The sequence below is a fragment of the Myodes glareolus genome, chromosome 15 (genome assembly GCF_982192425.1).
Source record: "Myodes glareolus chromosome 15, mMyoGla1.1, whole genome shotgun sequence".
NCBI lineage: Eukaryota > Metazoa > Chordata > Mammalia > Rodentia > Cricetidae > Myodes > Myodes glareolus.
Genome location: NC_142040.1, coordinates 5,756,639 through 5,783,573, shown reverse-complemented (window position 1 = coordinate 5,783,573; position 26,935 = coordinate 5,756,639). Strand labels below are relative to the sequence as shown.

Here is a 26,935-nt window from a genome sequence, read left to right as displayed (position 1 = left end):
AAGTTAGCATTTAATATTCAATCTTTGATTTCTCTTTTAATCTCAGGATTCCAGACAAGCTAAAAAGAGAAACAGCAATAAAATGAATTTCTCAGAGAAAATACACATTGCACCTTTTTGGTTTTAACTTTCTTAGAATTTCATTTAGTCTCTCCACTACAAAGTGGTAGGCTCTTTGTTTTGTTGTAAAAACTGAGGAAGTAAAGTGGTCTGCGTTGCTTTGTATGTGGGAGGAGCATCTCCGGTGTCACAATCGTTCTTTGTCTTTAGTGCTTCACAGTATATTTCTATCTTATATTCTTTTTTTTTTCTATGCTCATACGCAGCTACATTGGATAGCTTTTCTTCTTTTTGTTTTATTTTACATTTTAAGTTTTTTATCCTATATATTGTGATCATATTCTTTATTTTATATTCTCCATCTTCCCAGATCGTCCACTTCTCTACCCATCCAACTCCATGTGGTTTCTCTTTTCAAACAAAACAAAAATTGAATGTTATAATCTTGATGCCCCAATTTGTTTTCATTACTGTGATAAAACACCATGACCAAATACAGCTTAGGTAGGAAAGGGTTTATTTGGCTCACACAAAATAATCACAGTTGATCACTGAGGGAGGAATGAGCAAGAACCTGCAGACAAATACAAGCATGAAGGAGTGTTGCTCACTGACTTTCTCTCTGGGACTGACTCAGCTTACTTTCTTATATAACCTATGACAGGGGTGGCACTGGCCACAATGGCATGCCTTCTCCTACATCACTCATCAAGGAAGAAAATGCCTCTCAGATTCATCTACAGGTTAATCTGATGTAAGCAAACCTTCAGTTAACTTCCCTCTTCCTAGAATACCTTAGCTTGTGTCAAATTAACAAAAACTAATTGGCACACTTGGTTCAGGTTTTTTTAACCTTTAGTCTTGCTCACATATGGAAATATACCTGTGACTGTAGACGCTCCCCAAGTTTCCTAATGTTCTCAAAAGTACTAAAACAATGAGTAGTAACACACTAAACCTGTGCTTAGAAATCAAGCTGTTTTAGCATATCTTGTCTGTAGTAACACATCACCTACTCCACATACCGAAGACGACGGGATGAGGGCGAAATGACTCTGCTCTCACAGAGGACTAAGTTCACTCACAACACCCAGGTTTTTCACAAGCTCCTTCAACTCCAGTTCCAGTGATACAGTGCCTTCCTTTCTGGCCTTCCCCAGCACCAGCACACATGTGTACGTAACATTCCCCTACCCACATAAACACACAGTAAGTCTAATAAAAATCTTTTAAAAAGTAGACCCTGGACTCTAAATCCCTGATCTATTGTTTGCTTTTCTTGATACCAGAGTTTTTAGCTAGAGAATTGAGTTGAACTGGATGGTTTCCATGTCACTGTCAGTCTAAGACTGAGATGGCTCAGTGGGGGCAAAGGAACTTGCTGTGCAAACCTGATGACTGTTTTTTGAGGACTGAGCCCATGGTAGAAGGAAAGAATAGATTACTGAACACTATCCTTTGACTTTCACTGCTCTAACCTGGCACACATGTATTTTCACTTGCACACACACACACACACACACACACACACACACACACTCACACACACATTAATGAATCAGGATAAACCTATGAATTATTAAGATTAGAATAATTAGCCTAATATGTTATACATTTATCCAACATCATATTTACACATTTTATACAACTATAGAAAATAAAAAGATGGTTTCTATACAGCTCACGAGTTTACATGTCTATTGGAAAAATAACAGTTCCTGTTTTCCTAGAGTTAAAATGTAACTGAACTTTTATATCTAAAGTTTATTGGAGCCCATAGCAACATAGAGCTTAAACTCATCTCTCAATTATATTTGAGTCAATTAACCAAAAACTTAATTTCCTTACTGATAAGTGAAGATCAGAGGATGATTCTCAGGTATCTGTTCTTTCCTTCCACCTGGAGTACAGGTATCAAACATAGGTCACTAGAGGTGGAAAAATGACAGCCTGTGGTATAACAGCAACTTCTATGGGACACATTAATGATAAATATGCTAAAGGAAACTACCTCTTTAAAAATGCAAAACTATAACGCTCTGATCTTTTTTTCTTGCTCATTTCTCTAATGGAGCACAAATATTTATTAAAATCCTCCATTTATGCAAGTACCATATTTGGTGAGTTGTTACTGATTGCTGTGGCTGCAGTCACTTCCTGTCCCTGTCTATGCTTTGCTCTCCGTCTGCTCTGCACAGGGATGATCTTTTCCTGTTATATCTGATATGTGACTGTAATATGCTGGCCATATGAATTCTGCTCCAAGAAGAAACAAAGATATAAATCTACTCTTACAAAGAAAACTGCAAACCTCTATGTCCTAAAACTGTGTTCTAAAAGTCTATGTTTTCATGAAAGATTGCTTGTTTCTTTTCTTCCCATCTGATATTTGGTATCACACACATTCCAGTTAAAATAAAGAACATTTGTTAGTTAATCCAAGAAAACAAGAGGAAACTGAGTGGCTTTCTTTTCAGCGCACAACAGTCAGGAGTTACTGAATCCTATTTTCTATTATATAATGATAGATTCACGCTGAGTATGATTTTCTTCTTCTTGTTGTTGAAGCACTATGCATTCTTCTGAGTATTCCTAACCATGCCCTTTGCTTTCTAGGCTGGGAACTGTTATAAGCTATACAGACCTTGGTCTTTTAAAAATATTTACACAGTGTATTACTCAACATTAATTGGGAAAGCAGAAGCCATGTATGAAAGTTCAAGAGGAAAGTTTAATGAAGGGAGCTGATTACTCTTGTGACGTGAATGATTGCAGTGTCCCTCTGCAGCAGCGGTTTTCAAAGGATCATCCTTGCACACTCCCTCCCAGGACTTGTTTTCTGGGGAAGCTAGTGAAATGTTAGATGGTAGGACATAGTTAGCTGAATAGGATATAGTTGCTCACTAAGGAAAGGTCCTTGGATTTAATTGGTTAGGGATGCTTCCTGTCCCACTGTCTGCTTCCTGTTTGCCACAATGATGTGACCAGCCACATCAGGCTCCTGCCGACATGGACCAAGCTGTTTCTACTGTCATACTTCTTCACCAGTTATGAGACAAAATCTGAAATCATAAAACAATACATTCTTCTTCCCTTATGTACCTTCTGTTGGGTGTTTTGTCACAGTGATGCAAAAGTAACTTACAGTAACCTAGGTGACAGAAGACTCGTGAAGCCAAGAATAAACTATGAAGCACAACACAGCAGCAAGTCACAATCACACCAAGACTAAAACAGCAAACAAGTTACTGTGCTGTGAGAAACTCAGGGTGCCAAGAGCGGCCAAGTCAAGGCATAGCTGCCATAAGGGACTATAGTCACATAAAGAATGTAGAGTATCCAGGAGCAACAGCATGGCCAAAGGCTCACAGAGGTAGGGGATAGGGAATCCCACTTTTTCTCTGCAACTTCTGCCCTCCAATATTTCATCAATATCTTTAATTATACAGACATTCCCAAAATCTAGAGGGCAAGGGAGCCTGGTCGACATGATTCTCTACAATACAGAGCAGGTAGGTAAACAAAGACAATTGCTCAGACCTTCATGCCTTTCCTCGGAAAATCAGCATTTATCACTCTGTAATGGTTACCTACATTCTCAAAATACAGACCCTGAGCCAAGATGGGAACAAAAGTTTCTTGATTTCTGTTTTTGTATCATTCTCATGAACCTGACTGTGCAAAAGAACAATGAGAAAACTTGAGTTTTGTTAAAAACATTTTTAAATTGTTAGCTCATGTTATTTGTACCAATTAATCGGTCTTCTTATGACATCTTTACATACTTATCCAAAGTACTTTGATCATATTCATCTTTATTCTCTTTTCATATTTTCTTTCACCCCTCATCTCTAGCTAATCTTCCTTTACTCAAGTTCGACCCCGTTCTGCTTACAAGTCTTGACTTGTCTAATCTAGAATCCAGATTTTGAGAAAAAAATCTGTTTTTCTGAGTCTTGCTTATTCACTTAATGTGATAATCTCCAGTTCCATACACATCGAATAAACAAAGAATGTCAAACTGTCATGTTTCTTCAGCCTATTTTCTTTGTTTTCTTACATTTTCAACAGCCTTGTACCTATAATGCATCATGAAGCTTTGTTCTTTATGAATCAATAAATCTATTGTGTGTCTACTATATTTTTTTCATTCATCCATGTTACTGACAAGTGCCTAGGCTGAGTCTATCACTTGACTATTACAAATGGAGACATAGGAAAATGAATAAGTAGCTATATCTATTGTGTGATGATTTAAGGAGTGGCTCAGGAAAGTCATCCTTTTGCTTTTTGGAGGGAACTCCACACTGATCTCATTTGGGACTGCCCGAGTTTCCATTCCCACGAACAGTACACACAGGCTACTTCCCACTCTCATCAGCATCTGCTCTTCTGTTACTTGATGATAACTCTTCTGAATTTTCACCTAAAACTTCTGAGGGAAATTTCAATCAAGATTATTTGGAAACAAAGGGAAAACTCAAATATTTTGATTCACAACAGACTTACAGAAATGTAACCATGTTGTATGTGTATGAAGTCTCACCTCTTTAACTGGTAATAATGGCTCTGGAGGAACACTGATTTCATTTGGTGTATGTTTCTCTCCCATGGCTTCCTTACCGGATATTTTCACTATTCCTAAGCAAAGAGAAGGAAATAAATACAAAGGCATTCATTTAAAATGAACAAACTTGGGTTGGAGCACGTACTGCTTGCTCTTCGAGAAGATTCAGGACTGTTCCCAGTACTTCAGGAAGTCCAGAACTAAGTGTAACTTCAGTTCCGGGGACTCTGATGCCCTCTCCTATCATTCGCAGGCACTGCATGCACATGAAGGACATATATACACTCTGGCACACACACATACATATTAGTGAATAAATCTTTTTCTAAGGAATCAACTAGTTTAGATGTGATAAACGTACTAATTACATAGAAAATCACATACACAGTAATTACATATAAACATATACATATATGGATTCATAGGGAATATAGTCAATAAGATACAAGCTGGTGGCAATATTGCAGTTATGTAGGCATATACAAGGTAGAGACCACTTTTAAATACACAACTTGATGAAACCCAAACAGCTTATAATGATACTCCTATCTGGCATACATATAGGAGTCTGAAATCAGCCTGGGCTTCACAGAAGTCACAGTTTAGAGTACCACACTTGAAACTGATGGGGTTACATAAAATACTAGCACTTTCTTGGAAGATGGGCTGGAGAAACAGCTCCATTTATAAAGTGCTTGCCACACAGGATTGTGTACTTCACATTGACCCCCAGCACCCATGTAAACCAGGAGCCTGGAGCCCACGACTATACTCTCAGCACTGGGAGGCAGACACAGAGTATCCTAGGACTTTCTGAACAACTAGTGTAGCTCAATTGTAATGTTCCAGATTCAGTGACTGTCTGAGAAATAATATGTTTCTCATATTACCTGGCAAGATGGCTAAGCAAGTAAAGACAACTGCTTGATGATCTAAGTTTGATTCCCATGACCTAAGTCATAGATTTAAGAACTAGTTTAAGAACTCCTAAAAGTTGTCTCTAATCTCCACATGTGTGCTGTGGCATGTAAACATCCATACATAAACAGGCACACACAAATAAACACAAAGGTAAAATTTAAATATGTTGGAGAGAAATTAAGAAAGACACCGAATGTTGGCTTGAAACCTCTTGTACACAAAAGCATGCATAGGTACCTGCACACATGTACACACACACACACACACACACCATCATCATCATCAACATCATCAAAGAACAGAATGCACAGAAACATAATGGTGTATCAGGAGAACAAGTATGCTTTCAGTAATTATTAACAATGGTTAATTTGAAAATCAAAAACACTGGGACAGAAATGGACAGATATAATCACTAACTCTTAAAATGGAATTATTTTTGCTATGTTAAGTTTTATAATGAAGGAACGCTTTCCATGGTGCAAAAGTCAGTAACTAAATACAAGAAGAAAACTTTCCACTTTCCCATCAAGATTGCATTAACCAGAGTTTGATTAAATGAATCATGTATTTTCAACCTTTTTTGTGTGTGTGGCTTGGAGTTAGTATAGGATGATGAATTACATGGTATAATCCCATTTTTATTTTCTTTTACTAGATTTCAAGAAATTAAAAAAAATAGTTTCTCTACATAGTCTGATAAACCATGTTGGCGATTTTCTCAGTAGATATTTTAACCAATAAATTCATTTAGTAGATGGGTGCTGTTTTCCTCCTGAGTGACACTTTGAATTTAATTGTGAATACATTCTAAGGAATACAGTTCTCAGAAAGAAGTATGTTTTATTCCGATGATAAAGTTACTTACAACATCTGTTCATTCTGAGTATACTAAAGGAATGCCTACTTAGATAATAACACATCTGCTCCTGTTTGGGTGTGTGTCCCCCAAATGACCTGCAGGTTAATGTCTTCTTCTTCCCTAGCTTCTGAAGCAATTAAGAAGTGGTAAATCAGTTAACAGATGGGTTGTAGCACAAGGGCATATTGGATCTCTGCAAGAACAGCAAATATTGAGCCGTCTCTCCAGCCTCAAGCCCTCCTATGGTTAAAATCTTATGGTGATGTTGTATGTCTGGGTCACTGATAAACTGATACTGAAACATTATTTCATATGCTTACAATTTCCCATAGGATTTACACTCTGTGTTAAATAATTCTATGGGCAGTGTCACGTATACAGTTCATTTCTTTACCACTAATGTGTCCATATGGAATAGCTTCACTATTCTAAACTGCCCCTGCTCATATAACACATGTACCTATTCCTTTCCCCTTTTCCTGGCAATGTAAATATTTCAATGTTTCTATAGTTTTGTTTCTCTGTAACAATATATAGTTGGAATCTTACAGTATATAATCTTTTTAGATTGCCTTCTTTTACTTAACAATAAACAATTTTGGTTCCTCCATATCATTTCATGGCTTGATAATGTTATTTTTATTGATGAATAATATTCCATTGTATTGATATACCATAAATTGTTTACCGATGCACCTACTGAGGAACATCTTACTTGTTTCCAAATTCTGGTTATTATGAATAAAGTTGCTGTAAACATTCATAGACAGGTTTTTGTATGGATTTAAGTTTTCAACTCATTTGGATAAACACCTGGAAGTGCAATGAGTAGACCATATGGTAAGATTATGTTGAGTTTTGGAAGATAGTGCCAAACTGACAAGCAAAGATACTCTACCGTTTTACAATCCTAACAGCAATGAACAGAGTTACTTTTCTGCTACATACTTGGCAGAAAGTGGTATCTTTAGCATTTTTTTAAGATTTTTGCTATCTAATAGGTGTTCAGTAATATCTCATTTTAATTTGCATTCCCATGGTGACATACTATTTTTTGCATCTTTTCATATGCTTAGTCACCATCTGTCATCTTTAGTAAGCTGTTTACTCAGATATATTATGTATTTTAAAATCAGGTTGCCTGTTGAATTTTAAAGGTTCTTTGTATATTTGGATATGAATCCATTATCATACATGTATTTTGCAGTTCTTATTTTTACTTTGCGTCCTTTCATCTTTTTGTGAAAAAGATTAACCAGTCCACTTAATAAACTTATCTTTCAGATACAGTAGTGCAAGTGGAAGATACAGGCCAAGACAATTGTCCATAGTTCAAGAAAATTTGAGATAATATCATGAAGTATGACATCATACAAATGAAGTAGAGAATGCTAAATGTTCATCAATGAATACCTAATTAGATTATGCAATGGAAAACTCTTCATCATCTACAGCAAATATGAATATGACAAGCATAGAGGCTTAATCAAGTTGTATATTTACAGAGGATTTATATCTTGTATATGCCTGCACCATTTTAATACAATCAACATCTTACTGCATATATTCATATATATTCATATATTTCTGTTTATGTAAATGCATCTACTGTGTGTGTAGCTTTTCTACACAGTTATTTTAACCTGCCTGAAACTACATATGCTAATCACATCTAGCACGGTTGACACTTGTTTCTTAAGATTTATTTATTCTTTTGATGCGTATACGTATGTTTTAGATTGTATGTATGTGCATCATACACATGCACAGCCTGTCGAAGCCAGAAGAGGGCAGTGGATTCCCTGGAACTGGAGTTACAAGCAGCTGTGAGCCTGAATCTAGGCCTCCTGGAAGAGTAGTCAGTGTTCTTAATGTCATCTCTTAGTCTTAGCCATCCTTTTTGTCCCCGTTGGTTATTTCAGAATTAATGATTATGAATTTGTTTCCTTCTCTTTGCTCAGAAAATGTTCCTGCATTTTCCTAATTATTAACCTTTAATAGGATGACAATCATTTGTCATTTTAATATAGGAACATGTGTAAATGTACTTGTTTCCAGAACATAGACAAGTAGAAAAAAGTTGCAGTTTCATCTTGACTGTACATCCCTTTGGATTGTTCCAAAGCTTAATGGTATTCATATGTTAAAAACCAATTTATCTGAATACTCTACAGGAGCTTATAAAAGTAGCTAATTTTAAGAGATACTTACCCTTGAAGCATAATCTTTGCAGATCTCTTTCTGGTAGTAACTGTGTGACATTGCAGAGTTAGAGTTTAAGTCTTAGGGAAGAATCTGACTACCTTCTAGTTAACATTTCACTCCTGAATATGTTATATTTATTCAATAAACAAAATGCCCAGATGGTAGAAACCATCTGCTTATCTCCAGGATGAGTTAGACAAAGATAATATTCCTAAGCCAATTCTTGCTGATTCATAGAATAAGTGACTTTAGAATAAGTGACTTTCAATTACTTATATTAATCTTTAAAATATAATATCCCACAAATTAAAAGACTTTTTTTTCAAAGTATATTAAATTATAAAAGTTTCCATTTCCGCCTCTCCTCCCAACACCCTCCCACTCCCCCCACTCCCTCTCCTCCTCTCTCTCCATCCCTAAGAGCAGTCAGGGTTTCCTGCCCTGTGGGAAGTTCAAGTTCCTCCCCCCTCTCTCCAGGTCCAGGAAGATGAGTATCCAAACAGACTGGATCCCAAAAATCCAGTATATGCAGAGGAAACAAGTCCCAGTGTCATTGTCAATGGCTTTTCAGGAAGACCCCGGGCCAGCCACATTCAGAGAATCCGGCCACATTCAGAGAATCTGGTTGGATCACGTGCTCATTCAATCCCAGTCCAACTGGCCTTGGTGAACTCTCATTAGATCAGTCCCCTTGTATCAGTGGGTGATTGCACCCCTCGCGGTCCTGATTTCCTTTTTCATATTCTTCCTCCTTCTGCTCCTTATTTGGACCTTGGGGGGCTCAGTCCGGTGCTCCAATGTGGGTTTCCGTCTGTATCGCCATCCATCGTCGGATGAAGGTTACCTGGGGTCTTGCCTTCTTTGATCACGTTCTCTTTCCTTCTGCTTCTCGTTTGGACCTAGGGAGTTAAGTCCAGTGTTCCAATGTGGGTCTCTGTCTCTATCTCCATCCATCACCAGATGAAGGTTCTATGGTGATAAGCAAAATATTCATCAGTATGGTTATGGGCCAAGGCCCGTTCAGGCACCCTCTCCTCTGTCCAGAAAACAACCTGGGGATCTCTCCTTGGACCTGGGATCCCATTTATAATCAAGTCTCTTGTAAGCCCTAAAATGACTCCCTTAGTTGAGACATATTCTTCCCTGATCCCATATCCATCCTTCCTCCCTCCCCCCATCTCAGTCCCCCAAGTTTTCCCCATTCCTCCCCTACTCCCTCTCCCCTTCCAACAACCCTCCCCGCCCCATGCACCCGAGGTTACCTGGGACTCTTGTCTATTTCCAATCTCCAGGAGGATAACTACATGATTTTCTTCAGATTCACCTTCTTATTGTTGGTGGGAATGCAAACTTGTGCAGTCACTGTGGAAATCAGTGTGGCGGTTTCTCAGGAAACTGGGAGTCAACCTCCCTCAAGACCCAGCAATTCCACTCTTGGGAATATACCCAAGAGATGCCCTATCATACCACAAAAGCATTTGTTCAGCTATGTTCATAGCAGCACTATTTGTAATAGCCAGAACCTGGAAACAACCTAGGTGCCCCTCAATAGAAGAATGGTTAAAGAAAGTGTGGAACATATATACATTAGAGTTTTACTCAGCGGTAAAGAACAATGACATCTTGAATTTTGCATGCAAATGGATGGAAATTGAAAACGCTTTACTGAGTGAGGTAACCCAGACCCAAAAAGAGGAATATGGTATGTATTCACTCATAAGTGGATTCTAGCCATAATTAAAGGTCTTTGAGCCTATTATTCGCGATCCTAGAGAAGCTAAATTAAAAGACTTTTAAGAAACTTATCTTTAAGTGTAAAAGTAAATGGAGACATTTTTAGATAGGATTAATGACAATCAATACACATTAATAAAATATTTCATGAATACAACATTGCAGCATTTTTATATTTGTTTACCATTCAATTGGCCAATTTCAAAACTTGGCAAAATAAAATTCTATGAGTTCATTGAACAACTGGGTAATTACTGTATATATTTAAAATAGGTTGAAAATATTGTACATACTTTATTATCTACTTTTAGCTAGACTTTGAAACATAATTATTTGCATGAAACCAACCGTGGGTTCTCTAAGTATATGCCTAGATTAAGAACCTCAGAAGAGCGCACAGGGTCACAAGAGTACCAGCTGCTCAACAGCTTCCCCTACAGAGTTCTCTGTGGTTCACTTTACACTTCTGGCTATTTTGCACACTGCCACTTTGCTCTCTTTCACAGGGACTGGAGGTTGGCAGTACTTCCCTGTGACATCCACTTTCACACCCAAATTGGTCTTCATAGGTTCCCATTGTGTGTACTTCAAAGCAACTTGCCTTGTTGGCAGCTCTGAGTGGGAAGTGCACGTCTTTCTTTTCTTCACTGCTCTTTTCTGGCTCACAAGCAGCCTCCCACCAAAAGCTGACTCTGTAGAAGAGACTACATCCAAGAGATAATACCATAACAAAGTATGAAGAGAAGCCCAGGTGGCCACCTTGCAAATTTCCAATGTGGAAGCCTTCGACCTCTCTGCCCAAGAAACAGCTAAAGTCCTAGAGTAATGAGCTTTAGAAGCCCTAGGAGCCTCTTTACCTTAACTACATACGCCTCCCTAATACAATCCCCTAACCATCTAGCTAAGGAACTCTTAGAAGCCATTTGACCCCTCTTAAGACCCCCTAAGAGTACAAACAATCTTTCAGAAGATCTGAAATCTTTGATTCTTCTGAGACAAACCCTAAGTGTTCTTCTTACATCCAATTGAAGCGGCCATTGCGCTTTGTCGTTGCTGGTGCTAAAGAGAAACGAGGGCCAAGAAGCCTCCTGGTTTAGATAAATCTCAGATGCCACCTTTGGAAAAATTGAGGAACTGCCCGAGAACTACTTTATTCTGAAGGAGCATCAGAAATGACCTCCCCAACCCAAATCAAACTTAAAGCAAGCATGTAAAAATACCATCACACAGAAGAGACAGTACAACATCAGTACATTCAATCACTTTCTCAACGACAAAATCACAAAACCATCAAATATGGCCAAACAAAACAAATAGGTAGAACTACTAAATTTTCTTTCTCATAAAAGATTTATCCTGTCTCTATCAATTCTCTTGTTCACATTCTGATTCCTAAGAGTAAATATTAAAGTAGAAAGTTAAATGTGTGGTTAATTATCTTTATATATCCTGTATGTGATGTTAAGCACCTGAATATTTTTAAAACATCCGGAAAATGAGGGGAAAAAAACCTTCATTTTATTTATATTGTTTGGATTATATAGTCATATAAGGTCACTTTTATCAGACTAACAAAATATGCTCCAATGAAAACCAGGACCCAGGAAGCCACCTGGATTGCTCTCTTTTCCTCCATTCTCTTCCAGAAAGAGTTTCTAGCAAAAGGTACCTTTTGCTTTCTATAGTAATTCATCTTAGGTATCTTTTCCCTCCTAATTCAAAAGCCAAAGTTTTTGAAAAGAACTGATTAACACTGACACACTCAAAGAAACATAAGATCCACCCCTCAACAATTTCCTTTAATATCATTCTTTATAGTTTTTTAAATAAAGTTGTGTAGGATCGAAGCAATCTTGGTTGTCTTACACAAAACAAAACCAAGACCAAACCCAAACCCATGAATTTCAACTTCAAAGAAAGCATATATCACAAGGGCCTGTGGAATAGTTCCAGGTGGGGTGTTTGCTGCCAAGCCTGACAACCTGAATTCAATTCCTGGAACCCACATGGTAAGAGGAGAGATCCAATCCTGCAAGTTGTTCTCCTTTCACACGTGCCCACGCACACAAACACACACACACACACACACACACACACACACACACACAAATGTGTATAAATCTTTTGGCTTATTTTTTAACAACAATTCTATATCATCAATATGAAGTGAACCTAGAGTGAATTAGAGAAATTTTAATACTTTAACCACATTTATTCATCAACAAATCTGTATTAAATATATTCTGACAGCAGCTATTATTTTAAATGTTAGGGAATTATTAAAATATTGTTGGGGCACAAAAATATTTTGAAAAATTAAAGAATATAAATATCAAAAAGAAATGTTCTACTACTAAGACATTTCTCATACATGTCACTCAAAAATAACTTCTAAATATCGAATTTGATGACCCACAAATATGGGTTAATAGCACCTGTAAATCATGATGTGATTACAAAGATTGTCTGACTTCACATTACAATTGCAATGCCTGCTCTTGAGTGTACAGAGTCTGCGAGCTTCACCAAGGCTCAATCCTAATCTAATGCAGTGGAATAAGCCTTTTTCCCCCCTAAAATCAACAGCTAAAGTCTTTTCTTCAGATCTTACCTATTTCAGTTTTATGTCCTTACAACATTCCTCTAGCAATATTAGTCATGCTGCACGTAAGAACAAAGCTCTCTCATAATTAATACACATTGTCAAGGCTGTACTAGGATGAAAACAAGATGATGGACAGAGACCTTGATGACATGGAATTCAGTTTTTTTTATTTCTGAAAAGAACTGAACATAGAAAAGTGAAAATGTGTTATCTTGACTGGTCATGATGGATGAGCGCCAGTAGCTAATATCAATTCCGTAAGGCCTTAACATAGTACCAAAAATTTAGATGTCTTAGTGTTTAAAATTCTCTAAGCTCAGATCAACTCCATTTAGACAACTAATTAAGGCTCTCATTGTCTCCTAATTTAGTCTACAGTTCCTGCCTGTTTTTAGCTTAAAGCATTTTCTGTCTTACATTCTTGCTAGCATCAGAAATCTGTACTCCACCCTTATTTTGTCTAATGAGCGGAAATTCGGTAAAGTGATGGCTACATACGATAATTGGAGTGTGCCCCACAGGAGCTCAGGTGTTAGAAGCTTAGTCTTCCAGATGGTAGTAAGAGAATGGAGGGCATTGAAGAGGGAGAATGCAGTGGGTGGGTCCTGGAAGCCCCACCCTTGGGAGGGTGCTCACCTGAGTCAGTATATATTTTGGACTTTCTCAAAACTATGAGGTAAATAAGCCTCATTCCTCTCTAAATTATCTAGGCTCAGAAACTTTGTTACAGTAATAGAAAATGAACAAATACAATGATCTGTATTACTTACTTTGTAACAGTGCTACCTAAAGTTAACCTGAAAAATAGAAAATTGTTTAACTACGCTAAACATAAAAGAAACTTCAACCCCAGCCACTATCTTTTCTAATACACAAGTCAAAGTAAATAAAAAAAGTACAGAACTATGTATACAAAAGAAGCTAAAGATTTATTGTTCTTAGATATGGGGTTTGTGTGTTAAAAATTTAGTTAATTCCTGCTTCCCTCAATTTGTTTTGAAGATGTAGCCACTTTCTCAGCACACCACACATGGCTATATGTGAAAGAGAACTGTGGACATCATGGTGAAGAAAAGGTGTACACAAGACAACAAAGAGTGTATATTGGCCATATCCTTTGATGGCTACCCATAGTGTCAGAAACATTATTTCAACCTACACACTAAAATATTCTTCAAAGAGATTTTTTCCAATTAAATTAGAATAATGCATTACAAAATTACAATGAGTGTTTGCAATAACTCAAAGTGTAATAAATCACATCTGGTAATCATATCTTTTAAATATCTTATGCATGATCTAGTATGCTAGGGTATTTAGCTTTCACAACTCCACTTTTGATATTGGAATCTGAAGTATTGGGGCCCACAAACAGAGAACTTAGAGTATTCCCACAAGAGTACCAGGAAGGTGAGACACTAGGGAAGCTGCTGGAGGAGGTCATCTGGCTGCTTGTGCCAAGAGCACAGGTGCCCCACCACCCAGTCTGTTTAGTCTTTCAACAGGCCAGCCTGTGGTTCTTCCCGGGGGGGGGGGGGGGGGGGAGAGATACAATGTTAGCCAAGGGCAATTATTCAAAAGAAACTTAGGAAGTTTTTTTTAATTAATTTATTTGTTTGTTTATAAAAATTTCCACTTCTTCCCCTCCTCCCCATACCCTCCCATTCCCCCCCACTCCCTCTCCTACTCCCCCCCACTCTCTCTCCTCCTCCCTCTCCAGTCCTAAGAGCAGTCAGGGTTTCCTGCCCTGTGGGAAGTTCAAGTTCCTCCCCTCTCCCTCCAGGTCTAGGAAGGTGAGCATCCAACCAGACTAGGATCCCAAAAAGCCAGTAAATGCAGAGGAAACAAGACCCAGTGCCATTGTCAATGGCTTCTCAGTCAGCCCCCATGTGAGCCGCATTCAGAGACTCCGGTTTGATCACATGCTCGTTCAGTCCCAGTCCAGCTGGCCTTGGTGAGCTCTCATTCGATCAGTCCCCTTGTATCAGAGGGTGAACGCACTCCTCACGGTACTGATTTCCTTTTTCATGTTCTCCCTCCTTCTGCTCCTCATTTGAAGTTTTTGCCTGTCACAATTAAGGACTCTCAAAGCGCAAACAATAAAAAAACAAACCCACATTATGTGTCAAGCTGAATAGTAATGCAAACAACTTTATCATGTACTTCTTTCAAATAATGGTACAGATTAAAAGTGGCAGGGAGCCACGGAGAAAAATAAGAGTGCAGTACCTGGAGCATTACTGGGCATCTCAAGAAATAAAAATGTCTCTTCAAACAGTTCCTGAATGCTCTTTTCCAGCTTCAAAGCGGATTCTGTCAGCTGTGATAGGAGTATGAGTTCATGTAAGGACGAAGAAGAGTGTCTTCGATCCTGCGGGCATGCGGAGCTGACTGAAGAAAAGACAGACACTGTTAGACATTTATTTGATTTGTCTGGAAAGTTTTAGAACAATCGAATTGATCATATATACCATAAAATTGACAAGAGCTTCATAATTTAGGCAAGCTTGTTCATCATGAAACACATATAAAAACCTTTTAGGGGAATTATTTCTTCCAAGAAGCTATAGATAAATATCATCTGTGATAAAATTACGCCAAATAACTAGCTTACAATTTGTTATAAAATTGATAACTTATATAACTGTATTTTTTAAGTCTATCATAATTTGACTCTGATTATGAGGAAACATCAGACAAACTCAAATGAAGAAACATTCTTCAAAATAGAGTAGCAGTAACTTTCAAAACTATTTGTGCCAGAAAACCAAGCTTCATAAATACTACAGTGTGGAAGCATCCAAAAGACATAATAACTAAAGCCATTATTTGATTCACCACTAAAAATATCTGCAATCCATTACTCTTATCACAAGCTTCTTATTTCTTGGTTTAAATATTGAACTATAGTTATGAAAAAGATACTTTTGATTTCAGATAATATGTTCTGCAGAATATAAGAACAAACATCTACCACATAGTCTTAATTAAAAGAATAGTTCTGAGGAAAGAATTAGAAAGAGAAGGGAGAGAGTTAGAAAGCTAAGTGAGGAACCACAAAATGTAGACATGTAGTAAAATAATAATACTCATGCATTTGAGAAATTTGGATGTTTAGGAAATCAATAATTTTCCCTGGTATTCCAATGCAGATTTCCCTCTGTATACTGTGAATATGTTTATGGTTAATACAGAAGCTGCTTTGGCCTATAGATAGGCAGAATAGAGCCACGCGGGAAAACTAAACTGAAAGCAGTGAGAAAGAAGGTGGAGTCAGGCAGGGTGCTATGTAGCTACCCAAGAAGCAAGATGTGAGGTAACAAACCACAAGACTCGTGGTAAATATAAAATAATAGAAATGGGTTAATTTAAGATATAAGAGCTAGCAAGGAATATGCCTGAGCTGTTGACCAAAGAGTATTGTGATTAATATAGTCTGAATAATTGTGGTATATATTTTATGCAGGAAAATACAACTTATACAAAGACTGATGTTTTTTTTTCTCACAATTATATTACTAGTCAAATTACACTTCCATTTAATTACCACAGAAGACAGGAAATGTTTAGGAGTACAAAGAGTAATTTCCTTACTAGGTCCCTTTAATTCCAATCTGCTGCTTCTATATTAGAAATATATCACCAGATAGTATTTCTGACTATATGTACAAGTATATAAAGAATTTTTCTTTTATTAATCCCATTTCTTGAAACATATTTAAAAAGATTAATTGACTGCTTTTAGAACTGGAGAGGGAGGAGGAGAGGGAATGGGGGGAAGGAGGAGAGGGAGTCGGGGGAATGGGAGGATATGGGGAGGAGGGGAGGAAGTGGAACTTTTTATAAACAAATAAATAAATACAATTTAAAAAAGATTAATTGTAATTAGGAATTTCACAATCTCACTCTAACAAGCAAGATGTGAGCAGAAAACATGAAGGGTGGTAATCAGAAACTGAAGGTCCACATGGAAACAGATTGCTCTCATCACGCAGACTTAGAAGGAAGGCCTCAGAAGCAGAGCTTCACAGGTAATCTGTTTCCCTTCAGTTAAAAAGCTCAGACACTGGCAGTAAACTTAAATCCATAGAACATAGTTATTAAGCAAGAACTAACCAAAACTATCATTTTAGCTTTGCAGGGAATCTGAGAAATCTATTCACAAATTACAACTATGGAATAATATCTACCTCTAAAAAGTAAAAACATCTAAAACTTCTTACAAAAATTCTATACTCATCACCACATTAAACACATCCCACATTTAAAAAGTTTCTAAGTAGCTTATTTTGTACCCATAATTCTTCTAGAAAGATGCACAAGTACATAAAATGTGCAAGCAACATACATAACAGAAATTCCCAAAAAAAGTTACGCTATGTTCGAAAATTGGAAAAGAAAAGATGAATATAGCATGTCCCTTCTAGTTGTTGACCAGTTCCTTATCAGGATGTTTGGTGTGTGTGTGTGTGTGTGTATGTGTGTGTGTGTGTGTGTGTTTATGCGCTTGTGTACATGTAAACTAGAGGTCAACCTTAGGTGTCCTGAGGAAGTTGTTTATCTTGTTTAGTAATAGAGTCTCTCACAGGGAACTAGAGCTCCTACTTTCACAGGGACCTGGGCTTGTAGCTTAAGCTTGGATGTGCAGCTATCTTAAATATGACCAGAGTTTTCTTTTAAGCTTCACATATGCAAATAAGGGATCAATAACCTTTTAAAGTCCCAAGTTCCTTTTTGACTTCATATATTTTAAAAACAACTTCCAAATCCTTTCTAATGCTTCATTAGGCAAGGCTATTCAATAGTGTGATTTGGAATTAAAGATAGTTAAAAGCCTTTGTCTGGCTCAAATTTAAGTTAAAGGTATTATAAATGTTTAGAGAATAAGCAAAGATTCACCTTAAGAAACATGTGCAAGAGCTGAAACCCTATAACTTAAATACCTCTTGTCTAAAATCAGGTAGAGCTTGTGGATTATCCATGAAGAGGATTTACTTTCACAACTGGGAGTTAACGAGAACCTTGTAGACAGACAACAATATTAAAGGCAAGTCCATTTCAATCCAATGATTCTTTATAACTCATTAAAGAGGGCCAAATGATATGTATGACCTAATCTAATACTTTTTTTCCAACGAAGCAACGATTACTGAGGAGACTCATTAATTAGTAGTCCTTATTTCCTACCGTTCTTAGATCAGAATTCTCCCAAGGGGCATTGTGAAGGTTTGTAATTCAAGGAGAAAATAATTCTGTATTGAATTCATTTTGTCAAAGGCCAATTAAAACAAAATTAAACACAATGTTTAATGTAAGGAATTGTATTCCCTAAACTTCCTTATTTTTTTTTTTCTCCACACTATCTCACAGAATCTGAGTCCTAATCACCATACTTTACCTCAGGAATTCCATCACTGTGCCTCCTAGACTTCCCCCCATTACCCAGATCCGGACAGGATGTCATCAAGAGAAATTCCATTTATATTGCTCATTATTATTCTTGCTGTCTCTTCTTTCAGTGCTATTTGTCTATTCTTCAAATCACCTGCTCAGAAACCGTCAGCTACATAGAGCAAGGGTCAACCTTCCCAAAATAAGCCAACTTAGAGTTTAATTGTTTATTTATTAAACAAGGGGCTTATTTAATTATTTATTAAAATCACAATGAAACTCTCTTACTTTCAGTGAAGTTTATGCATGCATGATTAGTTAGACACAAGGAACTACATTTGAGCTACTATGCCAACCATTGCTGTTTGAATTAATAATCATAGTTTATGTGATGAGCTTGGATATGATATGAACAGAAAAAATAGTTCTAACTAAAATATCAATATTACAAGGAAAAATAATTTTTTCACTTAGAGCAAGACTTTATCATCACGGGGCAGTGATTGCAAGGGATAATAAGAGTTAGATGGCAATTCTTTCTCTAATATTTTAATAATTTCTTTCTTAAAATGCACAATGAAATCCTGTACTTTACTTTTATTTTTAACTTATATTATTTATGTTTATAATGAAATGAAAACTTTTAGAACTGAATATTTCTCAAACATTTTCGGCTAGGAAACATCAACAGATCCATTCACTTTTGAGATTTTCGAGGAAAGGTGTCATTGGGATCACCTCTGTGATGACTTGAGTGTGTCTACTGTGTGGCTTTTCCTCCACTGCAGAGCCTGGCCTGATTTCGATAGTACTCTTTTCTGCTTGTAAACTGTTGCTTTTCATTTTGTCAAGCTATATTTTTAGGACACTTTTGAAAATTAGTAAATGTATCCTAAATCCTCCTAAAATTTTCTTGTGGAAAAATACCCACAAAATACATTTGAGGCATAAAGGAAAACATGTGAAGATCATGTATGGATCTGAACAAATGGAACAGTACAGGATCTTACTGAGCCCACACAGTGAGTGTGTCGAGTGAGAATAATCATAATCCCAGTTACGATTTTTAAAATAATAATAAAGAAGTATCATTTGCTGGGGTAGATGATACAAGTCTATGAATCCTTGAACTCTAGAGATGTTGGCAAAAGAATTGTGAATTCAGATTCAAGGTTAGTATGGACAACATATCAAGGCCCTGTCTGAAAACAACAAACAAGCAGAATGTGTTGTGGTGGAAAATTACTCTGTAGCTATCACTACTGGTAGTTTATGACCTCAAAAGGCAACCAAAAACGTGACATTGTGTAAAAACACAAATAACTTTTAATAAAATTCTACTTCATCCCTGCTCAATTTTTTAAAATTAATTTTTAGATTAGTATACAAAGTAACAGATTTCATCATAGTGTCTCATTTGTTTCCCCCTTGCACTGTGGCCATTTGTTTGGGAGCAGTGGGGAAGAGAGATGGATAAGAACAGAGCACACGTGCATGCGTGTGCGCGTGCGCGCACACACACACACACACACACACACACACACACAAACACACGAAAAGGTCGTGTTACGAACCAAAGAATCATAAAAAATGTATTCCTTTCCCTTTTATGCGATTCTGGAAATAAATAGGGTACAGGTGGAGGAAATATTAAAGGGGACATCTCATGCTATTGCCATGAGCAAAAGAAACTTTGTTAGAAAAATAAACAGTAGGAGCTTATTTCTTATGAGTGTATATGCATGTGTGCATATGTACATGTGTATATGCATGTGTGCATATGTACATGTGTATATGCATGTGTGCATATGTACATGTGTATATGCATGCTTAAGAGGTTTCAGCTGTGTGTGTGTGTGCATGAATGTGAAGTCCAGAGTAAAATCAGCCATAGGAATATTGTTTACCTTCTTTGAGACAGTCATCTTAGTCTGCAGCTCACCAGTTAGGCCAAGCTAGCTGGCTAAAAAGTCCACAGGGTTCTTCCTGTTTCTGCCTCCCCGGAGTGGGATTTTACACCTGTGCTGCCACACTTGGCATCCATTCTGTCCGATGAAACTGTAGCTTGCATGCTTGTGAGGCAACTGAACAGATTAAGCATCTCTCTCTCTCTCTCTCTCTCTCTCTCTCTGTCTCTCTCTCTCTCTCTCTCTCTGTCTCTCTCTCTCACGCGCGCACTCTCTCTCTCTGACTCCTGATAGAAGTTATTCAGAGACATTCTCAGAAAAAATAAATTCCAAGGCCAGAAATCATCCAGTGTTTTCACTTATGCTTCAGGATCAGTGCAATCACTTATATAAATTTGAAACGAAAAAGAAATTGCAAAAAAAAAAAAAAGACGAGAGAGATGAGGTATTACATGCACAAGAGGGTTCAAGAGCATGGCTGGGAAATCCACTGACAATTGACCCAAAGTTAGTTAGGTCCTCTGCATGTGGGAGGCACTTGTGTAGCCTGAACAGTTTGTTGGACCCCTGGTAGTGGTTTCACGATCTATCCCTGGTGTATAAAATGGCTTTTGGAGTCCAGTCCAGAGGGTGGGATGTCTTGCCTAGCCTTGATGCAGTGGGGAGGGAATTGACCCTGTCTCATCTGAATATGCCAGGCCTTGAATATGCCAGACTTTGTTGATTCCCCATGGGAGGCCATACCCTTTCTCAGAAGTGGATGAGGGGTGATTTGGGGGTAGTTGTGGGAGAAGAGGAAGGAGGAGGAGGAGGGGGAACTGTGATTGATATGTAAAAAAAGTAAAGATTTTTTAAAAATGTATAAAGTTGAAATAAAGAAAAAAATCTCAATAATCGTAGATATAGCTGGATTTGGATTTAATTGAAAAAAAATAAAAGCATTTTTCAAAACAATAAATATTTAAGTTTATAAATAAAGAAAAATTATGGTACTCTATAGGAATAACAGTATTCCATTTGACAAAGCTATCTAAAAATCAACATTTAAAAGGTAAATATATGCAAAAGAACATAAAAGAAATGAAATAGAAACCTGGAGGGTATAGGCCTACAATTTACTCTAAAATATAATTTTGTATGTTTAAATTCTCAATTATTCCTTGCTAATTTCTTACTAATAATAACTGATTATTTAAAACATAGATAAGGTATTCCAAATTCCACCCAAATATTAAATGTGTGCTTGTGTATAAATAAAATATGTACTTATGCAAATGTATCTATAGATGTATTAATAACAAAGAATATAGATTATAGACCACATATTTAAAACACTTTTGCTTACTGTCTAGTAGACAACATATTAATCCCATTGTCTTCTAGTAAAATGTAGGTCACTGAAAGCTGATCTAGAGAAATATTAGGGCTCCTCACATTGATCTGCAACAAGCAGCCTTTGGAAAAACTATCAAACTCCAGCTAAATCAGATGAAACCATAGAAATACAAGCGGCGGCTGAAAGCACATATTATTTTCCAAAACCATTAGCAACAGAATTCTTGTTAATAATAGCATTAAGATACTGGAGAAAAATGAGAAGCTACAAAATCAGATAATCTGAGGCTGGTGGATCAGTATAATAGGATGAAAGGCACACATTTCAGTTTTCCCAAGAATGAACATTAGCCACCCTGCTATTGACTGTAAATGGACCCATTTTCAGTGAGAAGAAATTCTCAGTCCACCAGACAAGTGATGTGACACACAAATGCTATCAAAAGGCTTATTATTCCAGATGGAATTCATGACATAATCCAAATGGAATGTATTTGTTCCAGTAAAGAAAACTTTAAAACAGTATTATAATAATATGAAGCCAGCAGGGACTGTACAGGGACAGATGAGGAACAGTATTTTCCCAGTACTCACGTCACCTTCTGACTGCAGGTGGAACTTGGAGCCCACTAAGTAGATACCAGAAGTCCAAAGGACCACTGGGTCTCCTTCACAGCTTGGTTCCTTGAAACCATAGCAGGGGAAAAGCAGACTCAAAACATCTACCCAGAGTTTGAGAAGAACTTTCTCTGTCATGTAAGTAGGTGGAAATATCATCTGTAGGCAGTGCTGTTTACACATGCAAACAAGAAAGCCCTTAGTCCCTGGTTTCCCTTCCATTTTATTACAAGACCTATTGCTATTTCCAGTAAGGCTCCTTGAAGTACAGAAAGAAACCCTGACAAGACTAACATATGGAGTCTGAGTTCAAAGCCAGGAGCTGTCTCCTGCTAACTGATTGACATTAGAAGAGTTATTTAGCCTCTTTGTGGCTCAGTAGCTCATGAGGTCTAACTGAGTAGTCACACTAAGAACTGTACATGAAGGCAGGAAGTCTACAGACTTTAGATATTATTGTCACCTCCTCTGAAAAGCCTGCAATCACACCAAAGCAGACAGGTTCCAGTGCTCTACACACTCATTTCACCTCACATATACTTTCATTCAAACACTTGTCATGTCACATTGTATTTTTTCACTTGAGAGATATTTCTTACAACCTTAATCTACTTATACATAGAACCTTTTTGTCTTCACAAGTATATTCCTATTATCTATCAGTGTCTACAGAAATGAATGATTGAAAAACGACACTAGTGACTGTCAAAGACAAAATGAATTTTTTTTAACACATCTAAGGATATTTGAAATGCCAAAAGGAATCATTATTTTATAGTAACTTAAAATTAGAAATAGTGCATAAAGAGTGTGTGCACATGTATATCTTTTTTCTTGTTGTTGCAGTATGGTTGGTTGGTTGAGTTTTTGAAAAAAGGTCTCATGATATAGCCATGGCTATTCTGAAACTCACTATGTAGACCAGACTGCCCTCAAATTCACAGAGATCTACCTGCCTTTGGCTCTCCAGTCCTGGGATGAAGTTATGTTGCTAGGGTTGACAATATTTCTCCAAGAGCCATAGATTATCTATCAAACCAGTACCAGACATAGAAACCTAACTCCTAACTGCATTCTAACTATTTATCCTTACAAACACGGGCCCATGTAGCTTTCATGCTTCATCCAAGAAGCTCCTCGCCACAGAACATGTAGACTATTACAGAAACCACAACTGGTCACAACGCAGATAACAACTGAACGTGCAGTTCTCGGTCACCGTGGAGACACTCAAGGCTTGGGGAACATCACTGAAGAGTGGACAGGAGGATTACAAAGGGCAGAGTACCTGACAGTGTCCCCTAGAAATGACACCGATGGAATGCTTCATCCATGATCCCTCAACAACATGGCTGCCTAGCAAGACCTGAAAAGTGACAACTAGGATAGACATGCAGAGAGGGAGAGGGAATTCTCACAGGGCTTTACCTGAGACAAATAAACACAGCAGGGAACAAGAGCTGAGAACAGGAGAGCCAGTCTTCCCAAGAGATGTGACCCTTAATTTATTATCCAATTCCAAGTGGTTAGCCTTGAAATCATAGACATATACACAACACTGACCAGAGTCAGCAGGTTGTATTTATAGATTCATGTTTATATATGTATGTATGTATGTGTATAAAATAATAAATAAAAGAAGAGGCCATGGATTTAACAGAGAGTAAGTGAAGGAGTAACATGGAAGATGCTGAAGGAAGGAAGAAGAGGGAAAGGGTAAATTATGTAATTAAATTTTAATCTTTAAAGAAATTATATTAAAAATTTCAAGTTAAAGAAATTTTGCTTTTCCATTATAACTATGTCCCTTTAATAAAATATTAGTATCTTATTAATGTAAAATCATATTGACAAAATCTTAAATAGTCATATTCTATTCATAAAATTTCTAAATACTATTTTTTTAATTAATTGCTATGTCCCAATCTTATATCAGTTTGTATCATATTCCATGCAGAAAACAGTTTTTTAAGGTAGGTTTCTCTCTGTAGCCTTGGCTGTCCTGAAACTTGCTCTGTTAATCAGGCTGGCTTCAAACTCACAGAAATCAGCCTCCCTCTGCTCCAGAGTGCTGGGATTAAAGGTGTGCACCACCATGCCTGCCTGCCATGTAGGGATTTCAATAGGAAAAACTGGAAAGAAATAATCATAAACAGTGCACTACATTTCACTGTGAATATTTAAGCATTGCCATTTAAATTACAATTATTATACTCAAGGAAAGTATCCATAACATTGAGTGATGGTGCCATCCCATCCCAAGATCTTCCTTTGCAGCTACTGTGCCAAAACTTTACAATACTCTTTTATTTGTTTATGATTGTGTGTGTTCATCATCCTTCTAGACTATAATGTAAGTCTAAATAGTTGTGCATCTACATCCATAGAAACAGTGCTGGGCAGATAATTCTAAGAAATATCCAAATGAGCTATTGATCACTTGATTTGGGTTTCTTGATTTGTCTGGGTTTTCAGAAATCCCCACTATGGAGACTATGTACACTACTAGGGTGTACTTATCTTTGCAAGACTAAATCCAGTCCAGCTTTTACCTCATACCTCCTTATGGCTGTCCTCAAGCCACAGAATAAAACATCATATTATATTTACGTAGAGTACTCTCAACAGACTACTACAGCAGTCTCTAAATGGGGAACGTATCCAGACACAGCACCTAATAGACTCATCCTTTTCAGGACATAGACACACACATGTGGGACAAGGTGGCAACTGATTTCACAGTGGCAAGTGACAACTAAAACGCTCTATTAGGAAAAGGTGAATTGTTAATGTGGATCGTATCTGTACTTTCTTTTATATCTTTTATATTTATTCAATTTGTTGTTGTTGGGGTATGTGTATGTGTGCACAAGTGTTGTATGCTTGTATGTGCACTGTCTACATGCCTGAGAGTGCATGTGTAGACTGGACCTCAAAGTTGTCTGTCTTTCCCTGTCCCTCTCTACCTTGGTTTTTGTGAGACAAGGTCTATCATGGAAGTTTCTGCTCATTGATTGGTTAGGACACCTGTCTGGGTTTCCACTTATTTATTTTGGGGTTCCAGGTACTAACTACAGCATATGACTTTTCTGTGGAGTCGTAGAACAGGTCCTCACGACTCAGCAGCAGACCATTTTACCAGAGTCATTTTACCAGCTCCTATCTTTGCCTTTAATTTTTCTTTCCTGATGGTTTTAGGCCCAAGACAGATGTTACACTGACAGAATTGGCAGTTATCATATAAACAACTAGATTTGTAAACTGAACCAATAGAATCTCAGTGTTTGGGATAAATCTTCCCAAGGTACCAAGAACTCAGCTTAAAAGAGAGGTTCTCAATCCCTAAGAGCAAATAACTTTTTGCTTCACATACCAAGGAAACCTGACAAAGGTAGAGGCAGAGTCATCTGAGGACGTTTCAGTGTGCCAGTGGGAAAAAGTGAAGAGAAGCTGCTTCTATTATTACTCTTTTATGGTTCTCAGGCAACACGGGCATCAAGAGCTGTTACCTAAACCTACTGCTTAATGATAACAAAATTCTCTCACACCCCACTCTGCCTTCTCTGGCAGAGAATGCTGGTGTCACATGAGCCAAGATCAGACTTCTTGCTATCTGACCAGGCATGACATTCTTCCCTTTTCTATGTTCTATCTTTCTTGCTTGGTTTGTTTTGTCTGACCAAGAGCAGGAACAAGAATATCTTGCTTCTAGTGTGAGCACTGTTACTTAATGAGCTAATCAAAGAATGACTGCATCAATGCAGGCAAAGTTCAGAACTCTATCCAGCACAATTCTTGAACATTGTCTTATCTGACTTTTGTTTTACAGAGCTTCAACTCCCAGATAGCCCTTTCAAAGAGCATCTTAATAAAAAGACATTTCTAGCATAATGAAGTGGGTTTTAAATTTTAAGGATTGTATGCTAATGGAACATTGCTAATAAAATATCTTCCTAATGTCCCTTTCTTGGTCTCAAGTTTTGCTAGAGTTCAGTTAATTATACCCCTTATCATATGTGCTATTTTCTCTTATCGTGATTAAAATTTAACCTATAGAAAAAAACTTAAACTATGTTAACAATTCATTTTTACTATAGCCTCAGGTTGTATCTAAGAATTGATATTTCATTTTTAAAGGAATATGCCATTGCAGGAAAGTTACATTATCAGCTCTTGATATAACATGTTAAAATTAATTTTAAAAATTTAGTGTGGGAATAAAAATAATGCCAACATCAAGAAGATGGGTTTAAGTTAAGAGACACCTGAATATGACCTGATATATTTTCTAGCTGAATCATAAGCTTTCAAAAGATATTGAACATTTCCCTCTTTTATACTAAAAAATAAAGCATAAAATTCTATCCACAATTTCTTTTGACTAGGTAGAAAATTATAATACCTATGAATGTATGTTAAAATCACTCTGAAAAGAGATAACCTTGTAGGCATCTGGAAAGCTCTCTTCATGAGCTTATTCTGTCTCAGCAGGACATAGACTTGGAGGTAATAAAGACATGTCCCAGGTGTGATGGCACTTTATCTAGTAAGTTTTAGAATTAATTGTACCCTTTTAGCTGCTTTCCTCACCTAGAAAAGTCTTATGCGACCAAAAATGTAAAGTCCTAGTTCCTTCCAATTTCAAATATGACTCTGGAGCATGTTGGGGGCAGATGCCATCTTCTCTGCTGTCGTCCTTGGAAGGCTGATGATGCACAGAGAACATTTTC

The 26,935-nt window shown here is 37.2% G+C and overlaps 1 protein-coding gene across 6 annotated transcripts in view; it reads right to left on the bottom strand.

Moving 5' to 3' along the window:
- Nucleotides 1-26,935, bottom strand: part of Kiaa0825 (KIAA0825 ortholog) — a 460,826-nt gene that overhangs the window by 330,651 nt on the left and 103,240 nt on the right. For all 6 annotated transcript variants that reach the window (XM_048424217.3, XM_048424236.3, XM_087896747.1 and 3 more), the window contains 2 exons: nt 15,184-15,345; nt 4,607-4,701 (listed from right to left, as the gene is read on the bottom strand). In XM_048424217.3, coding sequence (XP_048280174.3) covers nt 4,607-4,701; nt 15,184-15,345 — 257 coding nt within the window. The remainder of the gene's footprint in view (nt 1-4,606; nt 4,702-15,183; nt 15,346-26,935) is intronic.